Source organism: Euleptes europaea, chromosome 11 (assembly GCF_029931775.1).
Source record: "Euleptes europaea isolate rEulEur1 chromosome 11, rEulEur1.hap1, whole genome shotgun sequence".
Classification (NCBI taxonomy): Eukaryota; Metazoa; Chordata; class Lepidosauria; order Squamata; family Sphaerodactylidae; genus Euleptes; species Euleptes europaea.
The window spans coordinates 40437413-40463869 of NC_079322.1; the positions used below are offsets into that span (position 1 = coordinate 40437413).

Consider the following 26457-nt stretch of genomic DNA (forward strand, 5'->3'; position numbering starts at 1 on the left):
GTCAAGCCCTGGTTCAAATGATATATATATATATTAAAGCGGCTTACTGTCTCCCCCCTCCTGCACTGCCAAGGCAGCCTGCCGTAAGAGGGAGAGAAAGTTCCGAACTCGCTGTAGTATGAACCCATCTGAAGTCGGGAGGGGGGGGGGAGAGAGACACGCCCCCAACTTTTCTCTCCCTCCCCCCGGGTCCCCCCCTCCCGAGCCTCCCTCCCCCCCCATGCCAGCGCCTCCCCGCCGCAGAGGTGCTGGGCGCGGCCTGGGTCCCTCTCCGGCTCCTGCTGCGGAGGCGGGCAGCGCCGGCAGGGGTTGCCCAGCTGTTCCAGCGCGGCGATGGTCCCTCCTCCCAGCTGCGCCTGCCTCATCTCCCCCCACCCAGCCGCCCGTCCCTCCCCTCCGCCGCTCCCGACGCTGCAGCCGCGGCCGCCACCTCCTCTCCTCTCCGTCCCAGCCCCCCGCCTCCTGCCGCCCACCCGCCCGCCCTCGCTCTCCATCGCCCCTCTCGGGTCCCGCTCTGCCTTTCCCGCCGGCGGCCCTGGCAGAGTAGGCACCGCAGGGCGGCGGCGGCGGCGGCGGGGAGGGGAACTCTCCATGCAACACCATGACAGGCATCGCCGCCGCCTCCTTCTTCTCCAATACCTGCCGCTTCGGGGGCTGCGGGCTGCACTTCCCCACCCTGGCCGACCTCATCGAGCACATCGAGGACAACCATATCGGTGAGCGCGGGAGGGAAGGGAGGGAAGGGCGTGGGCCGGCCCGGGGGGGGGAGACCCCCGACCACGCCAGGACGGCGGGTGGGCGGGAGTGGCGGCGGGGGAGAGAGGGGGGGGAGAGAGGGGCGCGGGCCGGCGAGGCTGCAGCGCGGGGGGGATGCACGGGGAGGGGGAGGAGGCCGGCCGGCCGGTTGGCACGAGGGTGGGTGTGTTGGGTGGGTGAGGGGCGCGGCGGGGCGGCCGCGAAGGCGGGCAGCCGGAGAGCGGAGGAGGAGGAGGAGGAGGAGGAGGAGGAGGGGTCCGGCACGCCGCCTGCGGCCGCTTCCGCCCCGGCTCTGGCTGTCGGGGCTGCGGGGAGGGGAGCCCCTGCCGCCAGTGCGCGGCGGCCATTCCCCTTCCTCTTGCTCGCGCTGCAGCGGCGGCTGCGTCCTGTCAGCGCTGTTGCTAGGTGTGGAGGCGAGGATGGCGCGCAGGCGGGCGGGCCGGCCGGCCGGCGCCCCCCTCCCAGCCAGCCAGCCAGCCAGCCCGCGCCAGAGGCGTCTCTCCGGGGAGGCGCCGTGTCAGGCAGGCCGGACCGACGGGGCTCGGAGGGCGGCGGGGGTGGAGGCTGAGTCGCTGCTGGAGAGGAGGAGGAGGAGGAGGAGGGCTCTGCGCGGCGTGCCGGTCCTGCGCGCTGCGCAGGACCGGCACGCCGCGCAGAGCCCTCCTCCTCCTCCTCCTCCTCCTCCTGTCCAGCAGCGACTCAGCCTCCACCCCCGCCGCCGGGGCTCTCCGGCCGGCCTCCTTCCGCTTGGGCCTCCAGGCGAAGCCCTGCCTTGCCGCGGGGAGGCGTGGGGTCACCTGTAGGCAGCCCGCCGCTTCCCCGCCCGGCGTCGCGCGCAGCGTCCAAGCGGCCGCCTCGCCATCCACAAGTCCCGGACGGGGATGCCGGAGGCAGGGCGCGCTGGCGGCCGCGGGGGGGGGGGGTCTGCTCGCCCCGTGGCCTGTGGGCCCCTGATGAAGTGGGCCCCTGTAAACGTCAGGCGGTGTGTACGGAAAAATGGGAACGGCCTTTTGTGTACCTGTAGAAGTGAGCTGTGGCTCGCGAAAGCTCCTACCCTGCCAGGAAATATTTCTGTTCGTCTTGAAGGTGCAACTGGACTCTTGCCCTTGTGTGTGTGTGTGTGTAAAGTGCCGTCAAGTCGCAGCCGGCTTATGGCGACCCCTTTTTGGGGTTTTCATGGCAAGAGACTCACAGAGGGGGTTTGCCAGCGCCTTCCTCTGCACAGCAACCCTGGACTTCCTTGGTGGTCTCCCATCCAAATAGTAACCAGGGCCGACCCGAACGACCTTTCAGCAGCTTGAAAATATAATAGAGAAGTTCCAATACTGTTACTGTATGCAACTAACAGTTTTATTGTTACCTTTTCCCCACTTATGTATTTTTTGAAAATTTTATTTATTACTTATATATTTATTATTTATTACTTATACTTTATTTATTACTTTTACTTCAAAGTTAAATGATAGCCTTATGGTTGTGGGTCTCCTGGCAACCCTTTGTCTCCTGGCAACCAGTATTTTTAGGCCCAGTTCGCCACTGGCCGGAGAGGCCCAGCTAAAAAGGCAGGTAGGGGGGAATGATACCCTCCCAGATAAATCTGTAGGCCACCAGTGTAAGGGTGACGCCTCTCCTGAGCTGAATGAAGGCGATGTTTTGTTCCAGGGCGTTGCTTTGCTAGAGGGTCGTCTCACGTGGGGATTTTCACAGGTTCATTTTTCAATAGAAAACCCCTCAGTGTGGGTGGGGTGGGGACTAAGGATCCAAAATCCAATGCGGGAAGGTGACTGGCATAAAAGGTGCTGACAAGTGAGTGCAATGGAGCCGCTCAATAAAGGGATTTAGGATTGGACTGTACAGGTAGTCTAGAAATTGCATAATGGGCCATAACTTATTTACACCAGGCCTGGTTTACACGTGAAGTAGAATGAATTGGTAGGGTGGGCTGGACTCTTTCAGACTTCTGATGGGGAGAGTTGCAGTTTTAATATTCCCCTACATGTAAAAGTGCTCTGACCTTGGTAGCACAGGCTAGCCCGATCTCATCAGATCTTGGAAGCTTAGCTGGGTCAACCCTGGTTAATATTTGGATGGGAGACCTCCAGGGAAATCCAGAGTCGCAACAAAGGCAAGCCACCTCTCAACATCTGTTGCCTTGAAAACTCCATGGGGTCACCATAAGTCCGCTGTAAGTTGATGGCAAGAAATATATATGTAAAAGTACCCTTTCTGCAAATGAAAGATTCCCACATCAGGGAGAAAAGTTCTAGACTAGCCTTGTATGCTGTACTAGTTCTTTTACTTATATGGGGTTATGAATATTGGGTAAAACCGAACAATGCAACCTCTGCTGCAGTCTGAAGTGGTAGAGTCCATTCTGCCACCTTGCTATTCTGGCCTCTCATTACCGCATCATTGTGCTGCATGGAAAGACCAGGCCGCCTGGTATCTGGGATGGGAGGTTGGTTGCATTTCTTGAAGTCGTATTACTATGAGAAATTCAAATGACTTTGCAAAATATGTGACAAAACTACTGAGAAGGAATACTGTAAAAGAAAGATGTAGAATTCTTATCCTAAGAACACTTGCCTTGGAAGAGTCATGTTGCCTCCACAGGGCTCCGTCTCTGCAAGCCTTTGTAAGTGCTTAGTGTGGTTATCTTGGTTATACAGCCCTAAGCTATTCAGTAAAAATGTAACTAAATTGCACATTATGCTCGTCTGTGATGGTGAAATGGACATGCTGTTCTATTTGATGATTCTCAGTAGGAAGGCCCAAACTTTGTGGGTGGGGGGAGGATGAAATGAAAAATCTGTGAAATGATTTGCTCTTCTTATGAACCGACCGCAATGAACAGGATGCATGCCAGCAGAATATTCTGTTTACTTATTAGAAACAGCTTGTAAATGCGCAGGTATAGTGCTCCCAGCAGTTTTTACATCCCCTAGTAGGAGAGGAGAGGAAGGCACTGGCAAACCACCTCTGTTAGTCTCTTGCCATGAAAACCCCAAAAAGGGGTCACCATAAGTCGGCTGCGACTTGACAGCACTTTACACACACACACACACACACACACACACACACACACACACTGTAGGATAGGACCACACAAAGCAAAACATTCCAAACATGAAGATTTGTCATGTGTTATATTCTGTTTCAGAGTCAGTAGTAGTACTCAGGCCTGGAATTCAAGGCCAGCATTGTTGGGTACCACCTGATGCCAAAGCCCTGCAGGGGCCCTGCCAATGGTAGTCTTAGACACAGGGCATTCTGGGCAGCTGTCTCGGACTGGTTGGGCCCCTACCACCCATGACCCTGCCCTCCCCCCCCCACACACACACTGATGGGGGAAAGAAGCATCCAGCCACATAGCCTTTCCAAAACTTGGGCAGTGGTTGGCCCAGGTGGGGTGGGGTGGCAGTGATTCTGGAGTTCCATCTTGGACTTCTGCCTGAATCACCAAGACAACCCCTGAGGCCTGTTACCTCACAGTCTTCACCAAGTGCTGCTGGATGCCAGCAGTCGCTGCTGTCCCAGCCAGCTCATTCCAGGCTTGCTTCCTCCTCTTCTTCAGCCTCATCCAGCTAGAGGGAGAGCAGGAACAGCCTAGTGGAATAGTGGCAGCCGTGGCTACTGCTCTTCCTCCTCATTTTTGCTGCCTTCTTCCATCTGTTGTGTCCATAGGGGGAGTAAATGGTGGCTGCTACTGCTCCTCTGCATTGCCTCCAGATTGGGCCCAAGTAAGCAAAGGGGACCTGGCACTGGTGGTGGGGAACAGAGCCACATCTGAGGGAGAGGAATAAGCCCTAGCTCAGCCATCCCTTTTTATCTGAGAGGGTTCCTCTGTGGGTCTGTGATCCCAAAAAAATTTGTCACTGGCTATGGTAGAATCCACATTTTATTCAGGCACTTCAGTTTTAGTCCATAGCTGAGACTGAATGTTTAAATGTTACTGTTTCAATGCAATGGCATTAATTGCCTTGTCATGGCAATGTGAGAATTGCATCTAACTTAATCAGGACAGCCCTTGGGTTCCAGACGGAATATTTTGTTTCCTACACAATCAACAAAATGTGTTTTTCAGTGTGTTTGCTATACTTTTAGGTCTTGTGTCCAAAATGGTGAAACCTGGTAGCATTAATTTGCTACCCCATCGTGTCTGACGTGGCATATGCTTTCCGACCGCTCGATCTCCCTCTGGAGCAGGACCATCACGGATAAAATTACATCCATAGGGATCTCCTTTGAGGCGTTACTTCCCTTAACCGAGGCGCAAGCCTTTAGAATCCTAAAACAAAGGATCACAGACATCGGGAAACAATCTCTGCTTGCTAGTGCCGTAAGCTCTTGCTCGCCTCTACTCTATGATATATCCATGACCCCGAGCTCTCTACCTGGTTACTTCCACACTCTGATCTCCCCCTCCCTCAGACGCCTTTTTATGCAGGCCCGCTTAAATATCCTTCCCACGGCCTGGACCAGGGGCAGATATGCAGAGATCCCCCATGCGAAAAGACTATGTTCTTGTGCTCATGGCCAAGCCGAAACAGTGGTCCATGTTTTGCTACACTGTGAGCATGGCGCACCCTTTCGCGAACAGATCATTGAATCCCTCTTGAAAGACAGCCCCGGCGGCACTGACAAGAAGCTAGTGAGATTTCTCTTAAGCGATAGTCATTCTCAGGTTACTGCAGGGGTTGCCAGCTTCCTGGGACTTATTTTAAATTACTCTAATCCACATTTATGATTTTAAGTAATAGTCCCACTTTAGTTTTAAAACCTTTTTTTACCTAAATAGGTATATATTTATTTTATGCCAATAAAGGTATTGATATTGATTGAATTTGGGGTTGAGCCTGCTGATACTTTTAGATCTATCAGCATCCTTCGACATGGTCGATCACGGTCTTCTAGACCACTGCCTCGCTGATGCTGGAATTCAGGGCACAGCCTTACAATGGCTTCGCTCCTTCCTCCATGGTTGGGGACAGAGGGTGGTGCTTGGGGAGTGGGTATCACAGCGACACCCCTTGGTGTGTGGGGTGCCACAGGGGGCGATCCTCTCTCCCATGTTGTTTAACATCGACATGTGCCCCCTTGGCCATCTTGTCAGGAGTTTTGGGCTGGGTTGTCACCAGTGTGCTGATGTGCGGGAACACATTCAGCCAGTGCTTTGTCAACTGCACTGGCTCCAGCTGGAGTATCGGATCAGGTTCAAGGTGCTGGTTTTGATCTTTAAAGCTTTGCACAGTCTGGGACCTTCATACCTTCGGGACCGCCTCTCCTGGTACACCCCCCCCAAAGGTCACTATGCTCCACAAATAACATCCTTTTGGTGGTCCCCAGACCACAAGAAGTGTGCAGCTGTCCTCGACAAGGGCCAGGGCATTTTCAGCCCTGGCCCCAGCCTGGTGAGGCTGGTTCCTAATTCAACCATGGTCAGAAAATGTCAAGACAGGATGTTATTTTCAGCCCTGGCCTTGGCCTGGTAGAACTCCCTTCCTAGTAACATCAGGGCCCTGCGAGACCTGAAAGAGTTCCACGGGACTGCAAGATGGAATTATTCCACCAGGCCTACAACTGAGGACAATAGCAAATTGTCATCTGTGCTGGTCTCCCTATCCCCCACCTTTCATTATTAATTATGTGGGGTTCTGACTGCCCTGCCTGGTCCTCAGTGGTTTCATACTAGTTAAGCGCCATCTTGTTTTATTTATTAATTATTCTGTATGGTTTTAGTAGTTTTAACGGATGATGTTTTATGGTCTTGATGTATCTTGTATTGCTTTGTGTTACCTGCCCTGAGCCCCGCCTGGGCCAAGGATTGAGGGCGGGATATAAATCTGAATTAATGAATGCATAAATAAATAAATAAATAAATAATTATAGTGAATGATAATTTCACTAAAGAAATGGCAGGGGATCATGAGTTTCTGCTGACAAATTTCATGAAATATGGCAGAGTTCAAGATGGAGGCAGTCATTAGTTAGGACTGACCCAATAGCCTGACCCAAACAGACCTGATAATAGAATCTCTTTCCTGTCACACTGCCAAGAGGAATAACTTGCCTCATGGTACTCAGAACTTAGGTCTGTTGGATCACTTGTATTTTTGCTGCTAATGTCAGGCTTTGCTTTTGAGAATTTTGCAGTATTCTCAGTGGGCGGATAGTTCTTTAGTCCAGTTCAATGATTCAGAGTTCTGTTTCAGTTGCTTCTCCTTAACTGCAAACATCCCATCTTGACATTTTCTTACCATGGTTGAATTATATGCTAGCTACCATCTTTATAAACCAAACTCTGAGACCCAGTACTCTATGCCCAGAAGAATATTTAAAGATGCTAAACACAACCTTGCTGGATTAAAACTATCTCAGACCATGCTTAAATTGGACCTTGCAGTCCTTAATGGCATGGTAATGTCTGACTACCCAGCTGAATTTACTTTCTGGTCAAGAGATAAAAGAAGCACCATCGATTATATAATATCAAAAAACCTATTGTGAAAGTTGCGAGCTTTTGAGGTTTCCTCCTATGATGGGGATCATTTTCCATTGGCACTACATCTTTCATACCTATCCAATCAGTTACGCCTAGACCAGCGTTATGATGGCATGGCCCCAGATGAGACCTGTCTCCCTCGAGTTAGGTGGAATACGAACACTCTTAATAATGTCAATAAAGTACTCAGTTCAAAAGAATTCACTAAGAAAACGAACAAATTTATTAATAATGATGAAGACCTTGACTCTTTAAGCAGTTATGAATTAGGAACTAGTCTAGGGTTGCCAACTGCCAGGTGGTAGCAGGAGATCTGCTGCTAATACAACTGATCTCCAGCTGATAGAGATCAGATCACCTGGAGAAAAATGGTTGCTTTGGCCATTGAACTCTATGGCATTGAAGTCCCTCCCCTCCCCCAAACCCCACCCTCCTCAGGCTCCGCCCCAAAAATCTCCCGCCAGTAGTGAAGAGGGACCTGCCAATCCTAAACTAGCCTCACCAGGCCAGGACAGCCGTACACTTCTTGGTCTGGGGACCACCAAAAGGTTGTTATTTGTGGAGCTCTTTGGGGGGGGGGGTACCAGGAGAGATGGTTCTGAAGGTACAAAGGTCCCAGACCGTGTAAAGTGTTAAAGATCAAAACCTGCCGTAACTAAGGCCTAGGCTACAGAGAAAACAGATTTAAACTTTTCCCAGGATAGTGCTTTACATAGCATACACCTTCAGTATATTTTCCTGTTCAGGCTCATAACAATCCAATTACTCCTCACTGTTTATTGTCCTCTTTTTCAAATCAGAAATCTAGGCTGAGAAAGACCACCCTGACCAAGATTTTCCGAACTGTCGCTGGGAAAAAATATTTAACTCTATATGCACTAAAACTGCTAAATCATAACTGGGTCATAGATGGAACTGGTGCTGGTTGCTTTTAGGTTAAAAAAAACACTCAGAATTGTTTTTTTGTTTCCTTCATCTCTGATCCTGCTTTATCCTTATTTGACCTATTTTAGATTGTAAGTTTCTTGTGGCAGGGGACTATTTTCTTGTCCTTTGTGGAGTAACACACACATTGATGGCACCATATAAATACATAATAATGCTATTTGTTCTGGCTTTGCCAGCTCATGGTTTAGTGATTAAGAGCAGTGGTTTGGAGTGGTGGACTCTGATCTGGAGAACCGGGTTTGATTCCCCACTCCTCCACATGAGAGGCTGAGGCTAATCTGGTGGACTGGATTTGTTTCCCCACTTCTACACATGAAACCAGCTGGGTGACCTTGGGCTACTCACAGCTCTCTTAGAGCTCTCTCAGCCTCACCTACCTCACGGGGTGTCTGTTGTGGGGAAGAGAAGGGAAGGTAATTGTAAGCCGATTTGATTTTTCCTTAAGTGGTAGAGAAAGTTGGCATATAAAAACCAACTCTTCTTCTGTCTCGATCCAGACTGCTCCACCACTTCTTAGCAAAGTGATCTGGTTGAGTTGGATAGAGATTCCTGTGGAGGCTGCTACAGGCAGGTGGTTACTAGCTGCAGGAAACAAGACCCATCACAGGTAGAAAAAGCAACAGAAGAGAGCATCTGTTATCCATTCACTACAGCTGCTGTTACTTGTGCCAGCTTCCTTATCAATTGCTGGATTTTGCACTTGGATCAGTTAAAGTTGTTTTGACATTGGATCTAGTGATGGCAAAGCAGAGTATGGGGCTACAATGATTTTTTAATAAATGGTATATGCAGCTTGTATTCTGCAAGTACAAATGCATTCCTGGCTGCAGTTGGAACTACTCTTCCCCCTCCCACCATCTAAGGCTGCTACAACACAAACTACTCCAGTCTGAGTCCACTGAAATCAATTGGCTTGGACTGGAGTAACTGCATATAAGTGCAGCATTGGTGTGAGACAGAGAAGTCCCATACATATGTAGCATATGTAGTGTTTTCAGATTTTTCTTTGTTGCCACTGCAAATTCTCATAATCCAAGGCAAGGCTGGTGTGGAACTCCACTAACATTGTGAGCATACTGGCTCCATGTTTTTGATGCAGCTCATTTTCTTAACTGCAAAGATGGTTTGAAAAACCCAAAATGACACTGTTTGTAAGGAGGAAGGGACCTGATCTAGTTAAGAAGCAGAGCTGCATCAAAAGCCCAGTGTGGAAAAACCATCTGTGCCTTCAGTTGTCCTGTGCTGGAGGCCTGTCCACTGTTCCAAGGAACATCCTGAGACAGGCAAAAATGTCCTGATTTTAAGCATTTCTAGTAATCAGTCTGAATTTTACTTTGGGGGTACCAAATTGCAACTTTTTATGTGCTCAGATCCTTGTGTATTTGGATAATAACCTCCCAGGACGCAGGCACAGCCTTTGATGGTGTTCGGCCGCCGCCAGAATACCCCATCGGCGTCCTGGGGCAGCGCTGCGCGGCAGCGCCCCGCAACCAGCACCTGGCCCTTCCCACCAGTGTTCTGGCCACTAACGCTGGTGTTAGTTGCCCGGACACTGGCGCAGGGGGCCCAGATGCCGGCATGGCACCTTCCTGGCCTCCTAAGGGCTTTCTCCCTTAGATCTCAGGAATGCACTGTAAGAGACATTTCAGGTTATGTTTTCATTGTACTTTTGTTGGGTACCAGTCTGACATATACACAGTTTTCTAACAGTGCTTTTGTTTTGCAATTTGAGGAAGGTGGTAGCACTTTCACCAGAGTCCTGTGCTGCATATCTCTATTGACATATTTTATTTTCATACTGTCAGCTATCAGTACCTCTGTGGTGGTGATGGAAAGTGCCATTCTAGTCGCTGCTTACTTATGGTGACCCCATATGGTTTTCAAGGCAAGAGATATTCATAGGAGGTTTGCCATTGCCTTCCTCTGTGTGGGGTGAGAGAGTTCTGAGAGAACTATGACTGGCCCAATGTCACCCAATAGGTTTCATGTGGAGGAGTGGGGAATTGAACCTGGTTCTCCAGATTAGAGTCCACCACTCTTAACCACCACACCATGCTGACTCCCTCTGTGGAGGAACATAAATTATGAAACAGCCCTAATTTTGAGAAGGGTGAGCAATCTAGAACAACAAGACAAGGAATATGTTGGGGAAAGCCTTCACCTTTGACCAAAATATAGCTTTGCATATTTAAAAGCGTTTGAGAATTTCTCATTTCAGAATTTAGCGACAACATCTGATCTAAACGATAGGGGCAATTTAAACTTCCTCGTGATATTGGTCCGGGATGTTTGCAAATTCATGATAAATGCAGGTCAAGAAGAAAACGTTTTCAACAAGAAAGAAATAGCCAGTTGGCAGTACAATCCAGAGTGGAGTCACACCCTTGTATGTACATAGACGGGCATAATTCTTAGGGTTGCACAGTGAATTGGTGATTCTGGAGTGTGATTCTTTGGTGGCTATTAGATTGGGTAGGTGCAATATGTGAGTGCCCAGGCTAGCCTGATCTCGTCAGATCTCAGGAGTTAAGCAGGGTTGAGCCTGGTGAGTATTTGGATGGGAGACCACCAAGGAAGTCCAGGGTCACGACACAGAGGCAGGTAATGGCAAACCACCTCTGAATGTATCTTGCCTTGAAAATCCCAAGGGGTCAGCATAAGTCAGATGTAACTTGATGGCAAAAAAGTGAATGACTAGGGCCTCTATAATATGTGAATACTCTAATTAGACTTGTGTTGAATTGTTACTAAATCCTTGTACATGTAGTTAGTGAGCTAACTGTGCTCTTTCATACTTTCCTGCAGTACACATATAGATGTTGTAATAGATTATGGACCTAGATTTGCTTTCATCTTGAAAAGCAGGTTTAGATTTATATTTTATTTGGTATAGTGGATGTTCTTTGACAGCTAATTGCACAGTGTAATTCAACAATAGAAACTACAAGAGGAGGGCCTGTGAGGAATTATGGAAGATGGGGAACAGTTTGGAAATACTTCCCAATAATATCCGTGTTTCTGAGCTCTCAAGCTTCTTCCTCCTCTCCTTTTTTTCCCCTTTAACTGAAAGTTGGCTGCAGTCAACATTCCATCTCTTCTGGAGCAGCTTTACTCTCCATTAGGTTGATTTTAATTTACCAAATCATATTTTTCCACATATCTCTGAGTCTTTTGAGTAAATGGATAAATCTAACCTTTCTGATACAGCAGGGCCCTTTTTACAAGTTAAAAAAAATTAAGTCGTCTCTTCTGTGAAGGTAGTTTTCTAAAGCGGATCCATATGGGAGAGGAGGTGGCCTAATAGTTTACAAAATGCATCTTTGTATATTTTGTTGGATATGAAATTTGTAGAAAATGTGTAGGCAATCTGTTTTTTCTTAATATCATATAGAAATACTTTCTATCGTATGTTTAAAACTAATTCACTGACATGCCTCTTAAGATTCACAAATGCTTAAATAAAATAATGGTTTTAAAGCAAGAATTGTATCTATCAATTTCATCCTTCCCCCCCCCTCCTTGTCCAGCTGGCCCAAAATGCATTTAGATCCTTGATAACATTATCATGGTATCTGTTGCATGTCTTGAGAGTGAATTCGCTGAGTTCAACAATCTTTTCACTTTGGCTGTTGTATATATTCCGTTAGTAGTTTTAAATCCCTCAGGAGACGCTAAACTTTTCCTAGTCAGTTAGCAAATGAATTATTCAGAAAGCAAACAATAGAGATTGCATAAGATGCTTTTAGACACCACTGCCAATATGGAACAAACTGGTGCAAATCCTGATTTGGCTATTTATGTATACTATAGTTCATCCTTAAATGTTAGTCCTTCCATTTCAGTGGGTACTATCAGAAGACTGTACGCCACTGTTATAGATTGTGATATGTTTTGCATTACCAGGATCTATACACACCATGTAATTAATGGATTGGGTAGATGGTTGTTGGTGTTGATGTGTTTCTTTGTACCTGGACAGTGGCTTTGGTCCAGCTGAACATTTCAATGGGTGGGAGGATATTCACCCTCAGAGCATGAGTTTGTTGCCTCCCTACTCCTGCTGTAACACAAAACTGCTCCTTGAAATGTTGCTCCTGGAGAACCCAAGAAATAGCATTTCAGGGGACATTTGGGGCTGCAGCAGAAGTGGGAAGGTGTGAAAGTAATGCTCCATGAATTGAAATCCTTCCATTTGCAGAAACATTTAGCTGAATCCAAACCAGTCATTTTGACACTTACAGCATGAGCCTAACATTGCATTTCTGCCTTCACTTACTTCTCCAGCAGTTCCATTGTGTTCTATTAGCTTAGAGCAGCAGTTCTCCATTTTTTTGGGACCCCCTTCCAAGCTTACTGTACTTTCCAGGACCCACTTGCAAAATAACTCCATACTAAGAGTGTCCATTCCAGAATTCCTTAGCCAAAAATATACATGAACATCTCTGTTTTGGGTTGTTGCTGTGATTTTCTAGAATGGTTACACAAAAACAGGATTCTTGGGCATTACAAAAAACACCCCCTGAAAAATCCATATAGGTTTTTGTGATTGGGTGCTTACCATCAGTAGCAGCAGGTGTCTTGTTTTTCTTTGATTCTCTGAATTTCCCAGACAGTGTTCTGGGAAAGGTGGCTCCTGGCCAGCACAAGCCAGGTGCAGGGCCCAGCAGGGCCATGAGGATGGCTGGTTCTTCTCCTTCCCTCCCTCCTTCATGGGGGCGAAGCCCTTTTTTCCTTTGCAAGTAGCATGACAGTGGGGCACTTGTTCAGGAGCCCATAGTGTTGGACTCTTCATCCATTTCTTTTGAAACTTGGGAAAGTCTTTAGATTAGAGGGAGGACTATGTTCTGTGAAAACGTGGTGCCATTATCTTTTAAGACAGCTGCCCCAGACCCTCAAACTGGTTCCCCATTGAAAATCTAGAACCTGAAAAAACACATGGATTTGAAACATGAACAAGTAATGTCCCACCCAAAAACCAGCAGTCATGATAAAGCCTCCCCAAATCCCAGATCCAAAATTATAACAAAATTTTTTTCTCAATGCACAATTCTATGCTTTATTATTTTCCCATTCTCAGAGTTTCATTAGTTAATATAGTCCCTTTAATTTACTATATAGTATATACAACATTTTTAACTTATGGCCATGTGGTTGCTGGCCTTCTCCTTTGTTGCTGATCATGTATATGATCATGCTATCAACATTTTGGAATATTTATTTATTTAAATATTTGTATCCCATCTTCCCATGTGGTTCAATACAGCTAACATATCACAGTTGAAATATTACAATTTATAAAACAGTGTTTATAATTTACTTTCTTTTAATTTAGGATTTTTCCCACAAGATGAGGCATTTTAAATGCTGATCAAATGTCTGTCTAACTTATAATTTAAGCTCTGACTTATTTTTTAATTAAAATGGGACAAATTGGGTCTATTGAAGAGCCAGGGTGGTGTAGTGGTTAAGAGCGGTGGACTCTAAACTGGAGAACCGGGTTTGATTCCCCACTTCACATGAATGGCAGACTCTAATCTGGTGAACCGGGTTGGTTTCCTCACTCCTACACATGAAGCCATCTGGTCTCTCAGCCTCACCTACCTCACAAGTTGTCTGTTGTGGGGACAGGAAGGGAAGGAGATTGTAAGTCAGTTTGATTCTCCTTAAAAGGTAGAGAAAATCAGTATATAAAAACCAACTCTTCTTCTTCACCATGTGCAAGGATAATTTGCAAAAATAAGACTGAACAATGAGAGAGCCAGTTCGAGCACATTTTCTGGATCTGCTGTCAGGTGTAAACACAATCATATTAACATGTAGGCAACAAAATACAGATATGGTATTTCATAGCTATATTGACAGAGGCGTCCAGTAAGGCATTGTCTATTGGGCACCTCTAGGAAATCAGTTTTGAGGATAAATACTTCATATATGTGGCAAGTAAATTGATTACCAATTATCTGTGCTATGAATTATGATGTTCCTGTGTGGTGTATATGTGTGTATTAGTAGTAATACGTTTTGTATTTTGTATTTGTATTTAGATTTTTGGAATCTATATATATTTAGTAGAATTTGTTAGTGGTAGAATGCCATGCTAGTGTTTTGCATCTTTGAATGCCTGGAATAAATTTGTGTGTATCTGAAGATGGTCCTGAGAGCAAATAGAGAACCCCAGTAGCTCATTGTGACCACTTTGCGAGACATTTTGTATAAACTTGTTCACATCCAATTAAACTTGGACTTCATGTTAACAACAGTCATAATGCATGCTCCTAAGGTTTCTACTGGCCGGATTCATATGGATTCTTCTCAATCTTGTCAATTCAGCCTGAGGACAAGATGGGATACTTGCAGAGGAGAGGTGTCTGCTCATTAGTCTTATGCCCTCTGTGGACCATAAAACCTGTTAGGGTTGGACTGATACATTGGATGGTGCAAATTATTAATAATTCACAACAAGAAGGAATGGTGCTTGCCATGTTAAAAGAAGCTGTAGTTGGCCCACTTCTGAAGTAACCATCCTCAAATGGTTTCTAGTCTGTGGCAAAGAACAACTGGTGGTGGTGAGAAATGCTCTCAAGTTACAGCCAACGTATAGCAACCCCATAGAGTTTTCAAGGCAAGAGACAAATAGAGATGGTTGCATTGTCTGCTTCTGCATCGCAACCCTGGACTTCCCTGGCGGTCTCTCACCCTACCCAAGTACTAAATAAGCCCAACCCTGCTTGGCTTCTGAGATCTATCAAGATCAGGCTAGCTTGGGCAATCCTGGTCAACTATAGATGAAAAATGGGCAATTTGAACACTGTGCATATTCAAATAAATACTAATTAACTTCCTCTCAGATAGATGAATACCCTATCCATTTATGTTTTTTAGACACTAATCGCACATCACATACACATGACAATTTTTGGCCAAGGAAGTGTGTCTGTTTTTGAACAGGCATTTTGACTGCTGGCCCAACAATATTGAATCTCAGTAAACTTTGAAGAATCCCCAGATATGCTAGTCTTGCCACAACCAAAGCATAGGAACTCGTGAAACTGCTTACATTTTCAACTGTCTCAGTATTGTCTACTCTAACTGACACTCCTCCACATGAAGCCTGCTGGGTGACCTTGGGCCAGTCACAGTTCTCTCAGATCTCTCTCAGCCCACGCAGAGGGAGGCAATGGCAAACCACTTCTGAATGTCTCTTGCCTTAAAAACCCTACGGTGTTGCCGTATGTCAGCTGTGACTTGATAGCACTTACCACCACCACTGAAGATCTAATGGGCCATGTACAATAAGAATGCCTGCTCATCATACCCCTGCCAACTTTAATCTTAAACTGGCAAAAGGACATGAGTTAGAAGCATGACGACTGTTTTTGTGTACAGGTACCTTTTCATGTATTTCTTCAACAAGTGTGTTCTTATGATTTTTATAGTGTCCATTTACTAAGGGAAAGAACATTTTGTGACATAAAATAGGATTACTTTTAAAGATAACAGTTACTGCACTCCTGCAGACAGGAGATATGATTTGGAAGGCTGGAAGCTAAATATTCTTGTTGATAACTTTGGCTGCATAAATATTTTACTTTTATGACTTAAAAACAATTATCTGTCATAACAAGAGGCTTGTACAGACTCCAGAAATACAAATGAGACTATGACAATGAAAAAGGACATTAAATAAGTAAAGAAATTAAAGAGAAGAAATGGAAGGGATCAGAAAGAGAACATCCAGCTGTCCTTGACCAGGGCCAGGGCTTTTTCAGCATTGGCCCCAGCCTGGTGTAACTCTCTGTATTATGAGAACTGCGCCCAGCGAGATCTGACTCAGCTCTGCTGAGCTTGTAAGACAGATGTTCCACCAGGCTTATGGTTGATGATTACATCTGAAGCTGGCCTCTTCCCCCCCGCCCGCTTCCCCTCCCTATCCTTTCCCCCATCTCCCTTTCCCATTTCCATTTTGGCTTTCCCCCCCCATCCGTCTCTTTCCTCCTGAAGCATAACACCATGGTTGGCTGACAGCCACCGAAATAACATCACTCCTTGGCTGGAACTAATATGGTATTTTAAATTCAGTGGTTTTAAAATTGTTTTAAATTCAGTGATGTTAAAATTGTTATGTATATTATATTATTCATTATTGTTTTTTATGTAGATTGATGTTAGCCGCCCTGAGCCCAGTTCACCAGGGGAGGGCGGGATTTAAATAAAATATTATCACTACTACTACTACTACTACTACTACTACTACTACTACTACTGCTGCTACTATGATTATTATTTCTTTTTGAGCAAATGCCCATTCACATTTGGTACAGTCCTACTGTGTGAATAGAGAAGGATCACATTTATTGTGCACACAAATCAATCTAAATAGTTTCCTGTTCGAGGCTTTTAAGAAGATTGAATATATTTCTAAATGACTGTTTTCTTCTTGTTGTTGTTGTAATTGTCAAGAGATGATTGTATAGAACACAAACATCAGGAAAATAATTCCAATAATATGGCTACCTTTTCTCTTGATAGGCTAATACACACACCCCTTTGTGCCCATCCTTATTTTCTTTCTCATCCAGATTTCCTCTCTTTTGTGTTTTGGTTGTCCTTTACCTTTTGTGGCTACATTCCTTCAACGGCACAACCCCACTTTTGGCTTAGATGTCCCTTTCATTTTAATTGAAACAAATGTAATTGTTGTTGTCAAAGCCCTCTCCTGCTATTTTGGTTGCACACAGTAGAGGGCAGTGGTACATGTACAGAAGGCCTACTTTCTGGATGAACAGTGAGCTTGACAGTTGCATCTTCACTATGTACTGAATCATGTAGCAGCGTGTTTTCCATCTTAAATCTCTTTGCCTTTAGATGAGACACCTCCCCTAAAAACAACCACCCTTTTTAGAAGAGCTCTTCATAATTCCTGGAATTTAGGACCAAGCTACACATAATGCTGGAGTTTGTGATTAGAACTCTGAATACCAGTGCTGGGAGGCAGCATCAGGACAAGGCCTTGGTTTCTGTGTCCTGTTTGTTTGGCCCTCCCAAAAAACTGGTTGGCTGTTGTGTGAAACAGTACACTGGCCTGGATGTACTATTGGTCTGATCCAGAAGGCTCTACCAGAAATGTTACTTCTGTTTTCTTCCGTTTGACCTTGGCTGTAAAGCATTTTGTTATCTTTTGTGTAAAGGAGGTTACCTAAAGTCCACACAGCGTTCATTACAACAGTGGTATAATTAGTTTTAGCTTACCTCTCTAAAATCCTGGAGGTAGAAAACATGATTATTTAACATCAAATTATATTTGCCTATCTGCTGTTCAAATAGGGCAGCTAATCCTTCAGGTTGCAAAGTAATATAAAGGAGTTCTCATAAGAATGAAATCTGTGCCTACTCCTCAACCCTCAATTCATACTTGCCTTTGGAGCAGAAATAACAAGAATACTTTGAAAATCTAGGGCATTCTTCTGTAGGATCTTCTTTGGGATTTGGATCTGATTATATCTCATTCTGCAGTCCACACATTCCAAGTCTTCATATGCTTCATTCCCCCCGCCCTATACTCCAGTTACACTAGATACTACTGATTTGTGTTCTGCATAGGTACAGTGTTCTACTTTGATAGTTCTGGTTCTTCAGAATTGCCTATATTAACTTTACTAGTTTTTTTCAGTTGTTGCAATGTAGACATGAAGTTTTTAGAGAGTGTCTCTCAAATGTTATGAAATCATACAATTTCTAGATGTTGAGTCCTTGCATCTCCCAAGTTAGAAATTTTGTTGATGTTACTACTTGAAAATGTCCTTCGACCTAGAGATATCTCCAACATATTACTGTGCCATTTTTCACCATTTTACTTTTGTGTTACTTCATCTAATACAAGAAACTGGGTTGGCATTTGTCAGGGTTAATTTAGATGTTACTGCAGTTAAGAAAAAAGAGCTCATGAACCTGGTTTGTTGCATGTCTCATTCCTTTCCTCCTCTTGTGCCAAGAAACACAGTCAAGCATTAACACCAGTTACCCATGACATGCAAATGTAGACACATGGTGGGGTTTTTTTGGGGTTTTTTTTAAATGTAATTACCCCAAACAGAAATAAAATATAACAACAAAGGTGGCAAGTCTAGAGATAAGCATCTATAAAAGTTTTCCTAGTATGGAAAAATATGTCCATTCACAATTGCCATACATTCAAATAATGATAAAGTTGTAAGGTCCTCAATCAATTGGATTACTGGAGGTGGGAATTTAACTTTACAGTGTTGTAATATAAGTCTTTTAGCAACAGTAAGGGCACGGAGGGTCAATTTCCATTGACCATCAGTTACAGCTCATTTCTGAGGGGAAGGGCTGAGCCGATGGCTGGGGGCAGCACCAGGACCCCAAACAAGGGTTTAATCCAGTTTTGGAATCCTGGTTCTAGCTTTGGTTATTCTAAGACCCTGCATGCATGCATCACATAAAACTGCAGTTAGCATTAGACCATGATTTTTGGCACAAGGATATAGGAGTGTGATGTGCATACAACCCTTGCAACAAGCCATTAATGCATATTATTACTTAACCACAATTTCATTTGATATCAGACATCAGAATCCTATCCTTCTCTGTCAGTGTTGCCATAGCCCACACCTTTGTGGAAACATCAAGCCTGGACTATTGCCATTAAGACACAAAATTATTTGGCCATATTCACATCGGGGTCCCCCCCCCTTCCTAGTTTCAAGAACGTTGGGTTACGTTGGATTTCACAGTGTTTGACTTGGATATTTGGTTCTTACCTATATCAACCAAACTCTTTCCAGTTAGTCAGATTTTTCAAGCCTTGTACAGTCACACCACATAAAGTCTGCTAGCCGTGATCCTCCTCATACGTGCAGTCACCCATGTTTTGTGAATAAGGCAATGCCGGCTTAGTTTTGTACAAATAGTTTTCTAAAAAGATCTCGGTTTCTGATTGTGTGAATCAAAGGTGACAAAGGCATGTGTTGTCCTGTTCATACAAAATGGTAACTGTGCATATCAAGAGTATCACATGTAGCATAATCTCCTCTTATGTGTGATTTGATTGCGAGATCATAATGACTGAACTTGGAAGTACTATGTAGGATTTATTTTTGATTGCAGCTAAAAATACATTGGTTTTGGCTTGTTCGCTGCTTCTTTGTCTTATAATGTCCTTCCTCTTCTTTGCCCGGCCCCAGGCCCTGCAATTTTCAGAATTTGGCTTTAGTGATTTGGACATATACTTGAGACACAGTTCTGAGATCTTGGTGTTTGCCACCACATTCAGAAGATTTCCTTTTGCTATAAAACTGGGTTTCCTAAACCGCCTATTTAGCCATTGTATATATGGTACAAGAAGGGTAGGTGCAGGAAACCACATGTGAATTGCTGTTCTTGTCAGATCTTTGTAGGTGCTGCATTACCAGAAAATCATTGCCTCTCCCTGATCTCGGTTTAAAAGCTTAGATTTATTATAATTTTTTACTTTCTCTTAAAAGGGTTTGAATAAGAACATTGAGAACTCCTTTGGGAGACTTTTTCTTCTCTGATTCTTGGAACAGGCATTGGTTCTCAACCCAGTGACAGAAATCTATTGTGTTTCCTTGTTTCTCTCTGCAAATGTTGAATGACCATCAGCCAAGAGCAGGAGTTATTGTTAATTATCCAGATTTTTGTGGGGCCTCCCATCTAGGTTTTAGAAGACCTCCTTGGCAGATCTTTCTTTCCACAGTGCCACGTTGTTAGCATTACAATCTAAGCTCTCCCATAACATTTTCTTTATAGCCTTATTTTTTTCTCGTGTGTCGTCATTTTACAATGTAGTTTAGCTTTTATATTTGGATTATGTCTTCAACTTGAATTCCATATTCCATCACAATGATTCCATTATTCTTTTCACTCCCTTGTACTTTTACTTCAACTCAGAGAATTGTCTGAAGCCACTTGATGCTGCTATACCATTAAAACTAAGCAGGGCTCGGGAGCTTGACAAGCTGCCTGAAGTCCTATGTAAGACTGTGAATTCCCTGAAGTGATAATGGGACAGAAATGCAATGTAGCTGGTTTTTAAACTCTTACAGGGTTTGGGCAGAGCAATTCACAAGGGGTGGGGGCAAAACGGGATAAGAGCTGGTGTGACCCCTATGCTGGTGTTAGTGCCACTCGCGCCACCTAAACTGGCACTAATGCCAGCTCAGGGCTGCTTACACCAGCTCCGGGGAGCAGCACAGCAGCACAAGGCTTGGGCGCCAGAGCAACCTCTCCGCATTTCCCCAGTGCAAGGGATTGCGCTAGCACCAAAGGGGGCATTCCCAGGGCAGAGCCCTTTCACCCCAGGAATGGCCCCTTTTTCAGGCACCAACTTGTGCCTGCAAAATTGCTGGTGCAGCCCCATGAAACCCTATGGAGCGGTTTCACAGGGTTTTCCACAAAATAGTCTTTTCCGCTTGCTGCACCCAGCAGCAAGCTGCTCAGGAGGTGGCGTGGCTGCACCATCCCTGAACACTCCCTTACCACCACACCCACTCGGGATTGCATTGTTAGATGCCTAAATCCTTCTCATTCTCTTACAGCAGTCCTAGATGAGGTATGTATTCTCATACTTTGTGACCCTTCAGCACATTTGTGCGTTCGTTACCCTATTTCTCAACCCAAAAGTTCTCAAAGTGGCTACAGACATTTTAAAAAAATGATTTTATTTAAAAAAAATATTAATGGGCAGTTTTAAAAGGCAGCAGTGTAACACCATAGTTAAAAGCAGAAAACTGCAAAGACAAATACATTCAACTCACAAATGCATTTCAGCAGAAAACTCAAGACACTGTGCCACCAATCTAAATGCCACAGGAATGAGCTGGCCAGCCTCCATTAGAAAGGAGTTCCAAAGGGAGGATGCCATTAGGGTGAATATTGTGGACAAGGTTGTCATCCAAGTTTGGGAGTAACTGTAGCAGGTCACCTCCTGCACATACATGCCTTGAGCTCTTTCAAGCTTCTTGGAAAATACTGGTGGCTATTAGATTTCTCTTATTAACACTGTGTAATAACTTAAACTAAAATGTGTACTGTCTTGTAAAATGTAGTTTTGTATACCTGTTTATAACCCAACATGTTCTATTACACTTGAGCTCTAATCTCTAAATAGGCCATTATTAGCCATGGTGGTTTTTTACAGCGCATTCCTAAGGAGAGTTACTCCAGACTAAGCCCATTCGTTTCAATGGGCTTAGACTGGAGTTATTCTCCTTAGGAATGCACTGTCAGTCAACTAGCTTGCTTTCTCTGTATATGCAGGAGAATCTCCTATTTTCCCATTCTGCCTGCAGAAGTCTTCTGTGCAGTGTGAAAGACTGAATAGTCCTCCATCCACCTAAGGGGATCCTATACAGCAGGGGTGTCAAACATAAGGCCCAAGGGCCGGATCCGGCCCCTTAAGAGCTTTTATCAGGCCCACAAGGCAGCCATCACCACCCCCACCCCCCAGTCCCAATCTGGGCTGGCGAGGCATGGCCCGGCCCAACCATGTGGCATTTATGTCATATCCGACCCTCGTAACATTTGAGTTCGACACCCCTGCTATAGAGGTTTTATTTGCATTAGCTATAATCGTTGAATATCATTGTAAGTTTTGAGATCCCTGAATGTTTTTAATGCTGAAACAGCTATTTAAACCAGGCTTCTACTTAGTGACTTGTGGTAATTTCATCTTCGGATAACCGAATCTTCATTGACTAATCACCATTGGACTCTTTGGTTTAGTTGTTTAATTATTAAGATGTATATTGATTTTAATAATATGCATTTAGGATGAGATGTTGTTGTATTTTAACGGATGTAAGCTGCCCTGAGCCCAACCTTGTTTGGGAAAGGGAGGGCTAAAAATCTAATAAATAAATAATATGCAATTTATTACTTTGCCGAATCGTACAATTCAAACTGTATAATAAAAGTGCTGCCCATACGTAGAGAAGACTGTTTTGTGAATGTACGCATACATCAGAAATTATACATAGTCACAAGCTTTTTTATACTGTATCTCACCACAGATCATGATGTTGCTTTGTACAGCCTGATTTGCATCTTTTCCCCTTTCTGAGAAAACTTACACAGTTATATATGCATAAGAACATTAGAAGAGCCCAGCTGGATCTTACCAGTGATCCATGCAGTTCAGCATTGGGTTTCACACAGCGGCCAACCAATTGCCCTGGGGGGGGGGCAACAAACAGCATAGAGGCTGAGGAGGAATGGACTCTCAAGCCTTGTTCCTTCAGGTCCAGGGAGCTCAAAAAGTTGAAGCTGTCCCAGATCTCCACCTGCCACCGGCGCCCCTTTCTGTTACTTCTGCAGTATACCAACTTTTCTCAGGGTAGTACCAAATTTGAATAAGTGTCTCCTGGTTGATGGATTTGTACAGATAGCACTCTGTATCTGCACTCTATATCCGTGTTGCTATTTAAAGGCTCTGGCTAGTTGCCAGGTTTCCCTCTTTGTTCATATCGGCATGGGCATAATCTTTCACACTTCTGCACTTTTGCACCTTAGGGAAGAAGAGCTTACCTTCCCCATTAACACTCTTTGGGAAGTGGGACTGAATAGGCATGGTTCTGCTTTCTGTGGTGGGGTGTGAAACCAGGAGCTTGGGAAGGTCTGTGTGGACAGTAGAGAAGCTGTGCATTAAAGAAGGGAGAGCAACTTCAGTCTTGTATACTCAACCAATCTCTAGTGGGCCCGACTCACCGGAAAGGCCCGAGTTGGTGTGGGTCTGGGAGCGGGGCCCGAGCCTGCCTTGCGGGCAGGCCCTTCCCCCATGGCCGTGAAATGGCGAGCGCGAGAGAAGCAGGAAGGACAGGACGTGAGACGGCCTGTGCTTCCGCCTGTGCCGCTTCGCCCCACCCAGAATTTAAACGAGCCAATGGGGGCCCGGGGAGCTGCAAGGGGAACGTGGTTTGTCAGCGTGTGGGACCTGGGTGCTGCTCAGGGCCGGCAGTGCCGCCATTAGAGGGGGCCGGACAGGCCTTGGCGGCATGCGGCTCTGGGTTTTCATTCCCCCAATGCCATGCCAATGCCTATTGCTGTAACAATAAAGTTGTGGCCATTTTATCCAGCTACTGTCTCTGTGCCTTATTCCAAATCAAGGTCTGGGGGGAACATTAGGGGAGGCTCGGCCACTGGGGGGTCTGGTCTTGGAGTCAGAGGGGGCTCGGCCCTGCTCCCCATAAGCACTAGGCCAGCAATTGAATTTCTAGTGTTTCATTTAGTAGCATTGGATAACAGGAAGGAGATTGTTTTAGTTTGCCATAGGTATAAAATTTGTTTAATCTTTTATTGATCTTGTTCTAGAATGGTTACCTGCCCTTATAGGCAAGGTAAGATACAAATCCAAATAAATAATACCTCATGCTTGTTTATTTAGCTTGTAAGAAAATACTGTGGGGCACAAATTCTCTTCCCATAGAATTGTTAGGGTGTGTGTGTGTACTGTAGAAATATTGCTGCTGGCAGCTTTTTTTAGCTAGCTGGGAAGGAAAATTCTTTAAACTGCCAAAATATGTGGGCAGGTGAGGTGAACTGTAATGTTAGCTTCCCAGCTTAATTTTTTACTGCTGTGATCATCAGTTGCTTTATTATTTGCAAAATATTTTTAAAATGAAGGTCACAATCTAGCAAAAATTAAGCACTCTTAAGCCCCTGTTGATTTCAGTGGAAAGTTTGGTTGGGTTATGCCAATTCACATAAACCATCTGATTTTTTTTTTAAATAACTCTTCGTCATCTGTACATAAACTAATATGCTCTCCTCTCTAGTTGGCTAACCAGTAAGTTAGCTGAGTTTCCCTTCATAATATCACAATCTTTTGATATTGACCTTGAATCATGGAATGGGCACCCTCCCTCCTCTCTTTCCACACATTTTTAAAGTCTCTTTTATTTAGGAGAGGTTTTACTGGAATATAATCTGTTTGTAATGCTTCCTGATGATCTTTTGATAATTTTATATTAAGAAAGTTGCATTTGAGCTACTGCAGTATTTTACAATATATATTTTATTATGTAAACTGCCTTGTGTCAATTTGTCCAAAGAAAGGTAGTCTATACATATCTAATTAATTAATAGAAATTATGCAAATAAGCATAGAAATCCCTTGGATTTGTACACCTTTCCCCATTACATATGGCTAAAAAATTTAGGAAGTCTAGTTTCTCAGCAGGGTGGATTTGATTTCAATCCAATTTAAATCCTGATTTAAATCACAATTTAAATTGGTAGTCAGTAAGACTAGATTTAAATAATGGTTTTCTACATAAAGACTCATTCTTGCTGGTATAATCTTAATATTTAAACCGGATGAAGGTTTCCTTTTTAGAGTAATAACTGCTCAGATTAGTTTTACCTTTGCCTTATCCATAGGAAGAGGAACTTCATTAAAATATTCCCAAACTGGGTCTCTTTTACGGCCTGCTTCCATTATAGATTTTTCTCCTCCGGGGAGAGGATAATATGATAAACCTCAGGCTATACACACAAAAATCCCTGGACTTATGGAGTATTCTGCTCAAAAGGTTTCACTTTAATTTTTACTGCTTGACCCTCCCTTCTCACACTTAATTCCTTATGTAGATCTATTCCACGCCAAACAATCTTCTATTCATTGAAATTCTTGAAATTTAGCACTTAAGAGGTAGGCGTTCATTCTGTGTACACAGATTTGCAAAGGAACAATGGGATTAAGGTCTTTTTCTCAACTCTGTATGCTTATTTTATGACATTTTTTGCTGTGAAGAAGAGGCATGTTATTTCTGCAGACACATATTCACAGTTTTGAGAACTGCAAAACCAAGTATCTGTGGTAATATCTGCTAGATAGAAAAATTGCCCAAAATAATCTTACAGAAACCTCTTACAGAAACATTGTGAATGATTAATGGAATTCGTTTACAAAAAAAAAATTTAAACATTGCATGAATATACAGTCTCATGCTACACAATTAAAAACTAATCCTTATTTCATGATGAATAACATTTGGACTATGATGTATCTTAAATAGAAAACTATATTTACAGCCTATTCCTGAGCTGGCAGCGGCTGGGGACAGCGGGGAAGCCATTCCATGGCCACCGAAAGAAGAACAAGATAGCCTTTATCCAGTATATAAACAGCAAAGTTACAAAAAGTCCCTTTTAGAGCCTTTTTTTTTTTTTTTTGGGTCAAACGGGGCTTTTTTGCCCCATTGACAAAAGTGAGGCTGCTAAAAAGCAGGTGCAGCCTTGTTCCTCTTGCCATCGTCGTACCTGGGGCAAACGGGGACAGGAGGCTGCCTAACTGCAGCTCCTTCCCCAGAACACCCCAGGAACACCTGCCACTGTCCCGGGGTGGTGTTGCCATGGCGGTGCCCAGGTCCGGCCCTCCTCGCCGGTGTTGGGGCCACTTACAGCGGCGTAAGTAGCCCAGACGCTGGCATGGAGGGCCCCAATGCCAGTGCAGCACCTGCCTGGCCTCCTAAGGTCCTTAAAGGTCCTTAAAGGTCAGGAATGTGCTGTTCGATAGGTTTTTCCTCAAAAAGCATTTTATTAAAAAATCTGATTTAAAAATTTGATTTAAATTTTTAAAATCCTGGGTGTGGGGGGGGGTTGTTTATTTTTTTAAACAACCATTGATTTTTATCCACCCCGTTTCTCTGCAACTATTTTTTTGTCTCATTCAAACCTCAAAATGTACTTTGTTCTCTTCCTTCCAAATCAGGATTTGAAAAACCAGGTTTTAGCAATAGTTTGGAATCTTGCTTTTGAAGGAAGAAAACATGCCATAGTTTGGGGCTTGGAGGAAATAAACTTTGGTTCACTGTGAAAGCAGAAATTTTTGAGCTGCACATGAATGAGAATAAAGGGAGGGGGGATCTGTAAACCCAAAGATAACCAGGCTTGTCCATGTAATGACAAACCATGTGTAATTCCTAGTCTTGTCTGTTACACTTAAAGTAGGATATGTGCTGTAATCTCCTTTTATTGACAAAATCATTTATACCTTGGAAAATGTAAGCCTCTCCTCCTCTTAAAAACTTGCAATTATCCTTGATTTCCACTCGTCTGAATTGCGTTTGCTGCATTGTTCAACAAAATACTGGAGAATATGGCTTTTCAGTTTTCATTTGCTCTTGTCTGGCAAAAGTCTAACACTGTAGTTCTGTCAATGCAAATTATGCTAATCTTCAGAATTTCTTTTCAGCTTTGTCAACATTTACATT

At 44.3% G+C, this 26457-nt stretch overlaps 1 protein-coding gene across 1 annotated transcript in view; it reads left to right on the forward strand.

Annotated features, from left to right (window-relative positions):
* Positions 1–483: 483 nt before the first annotated feature.
* Positions 484–26457, forward strand: part of JAZF1 (JAZF zinc finger 1) — a 150796-nt gene continuing 124822 nt past the window's right edge. The window contains exon 1 of the mRNA XM_056857591.1: positions 484–716. Coding sequence (XP_056713569.1) covers positions 602–716 — 115 coding nt within the window. The 5' untranslated portion in view covers positions 484–601. The remainder of the gene's footprint in view (positions 717–26457) is intronic.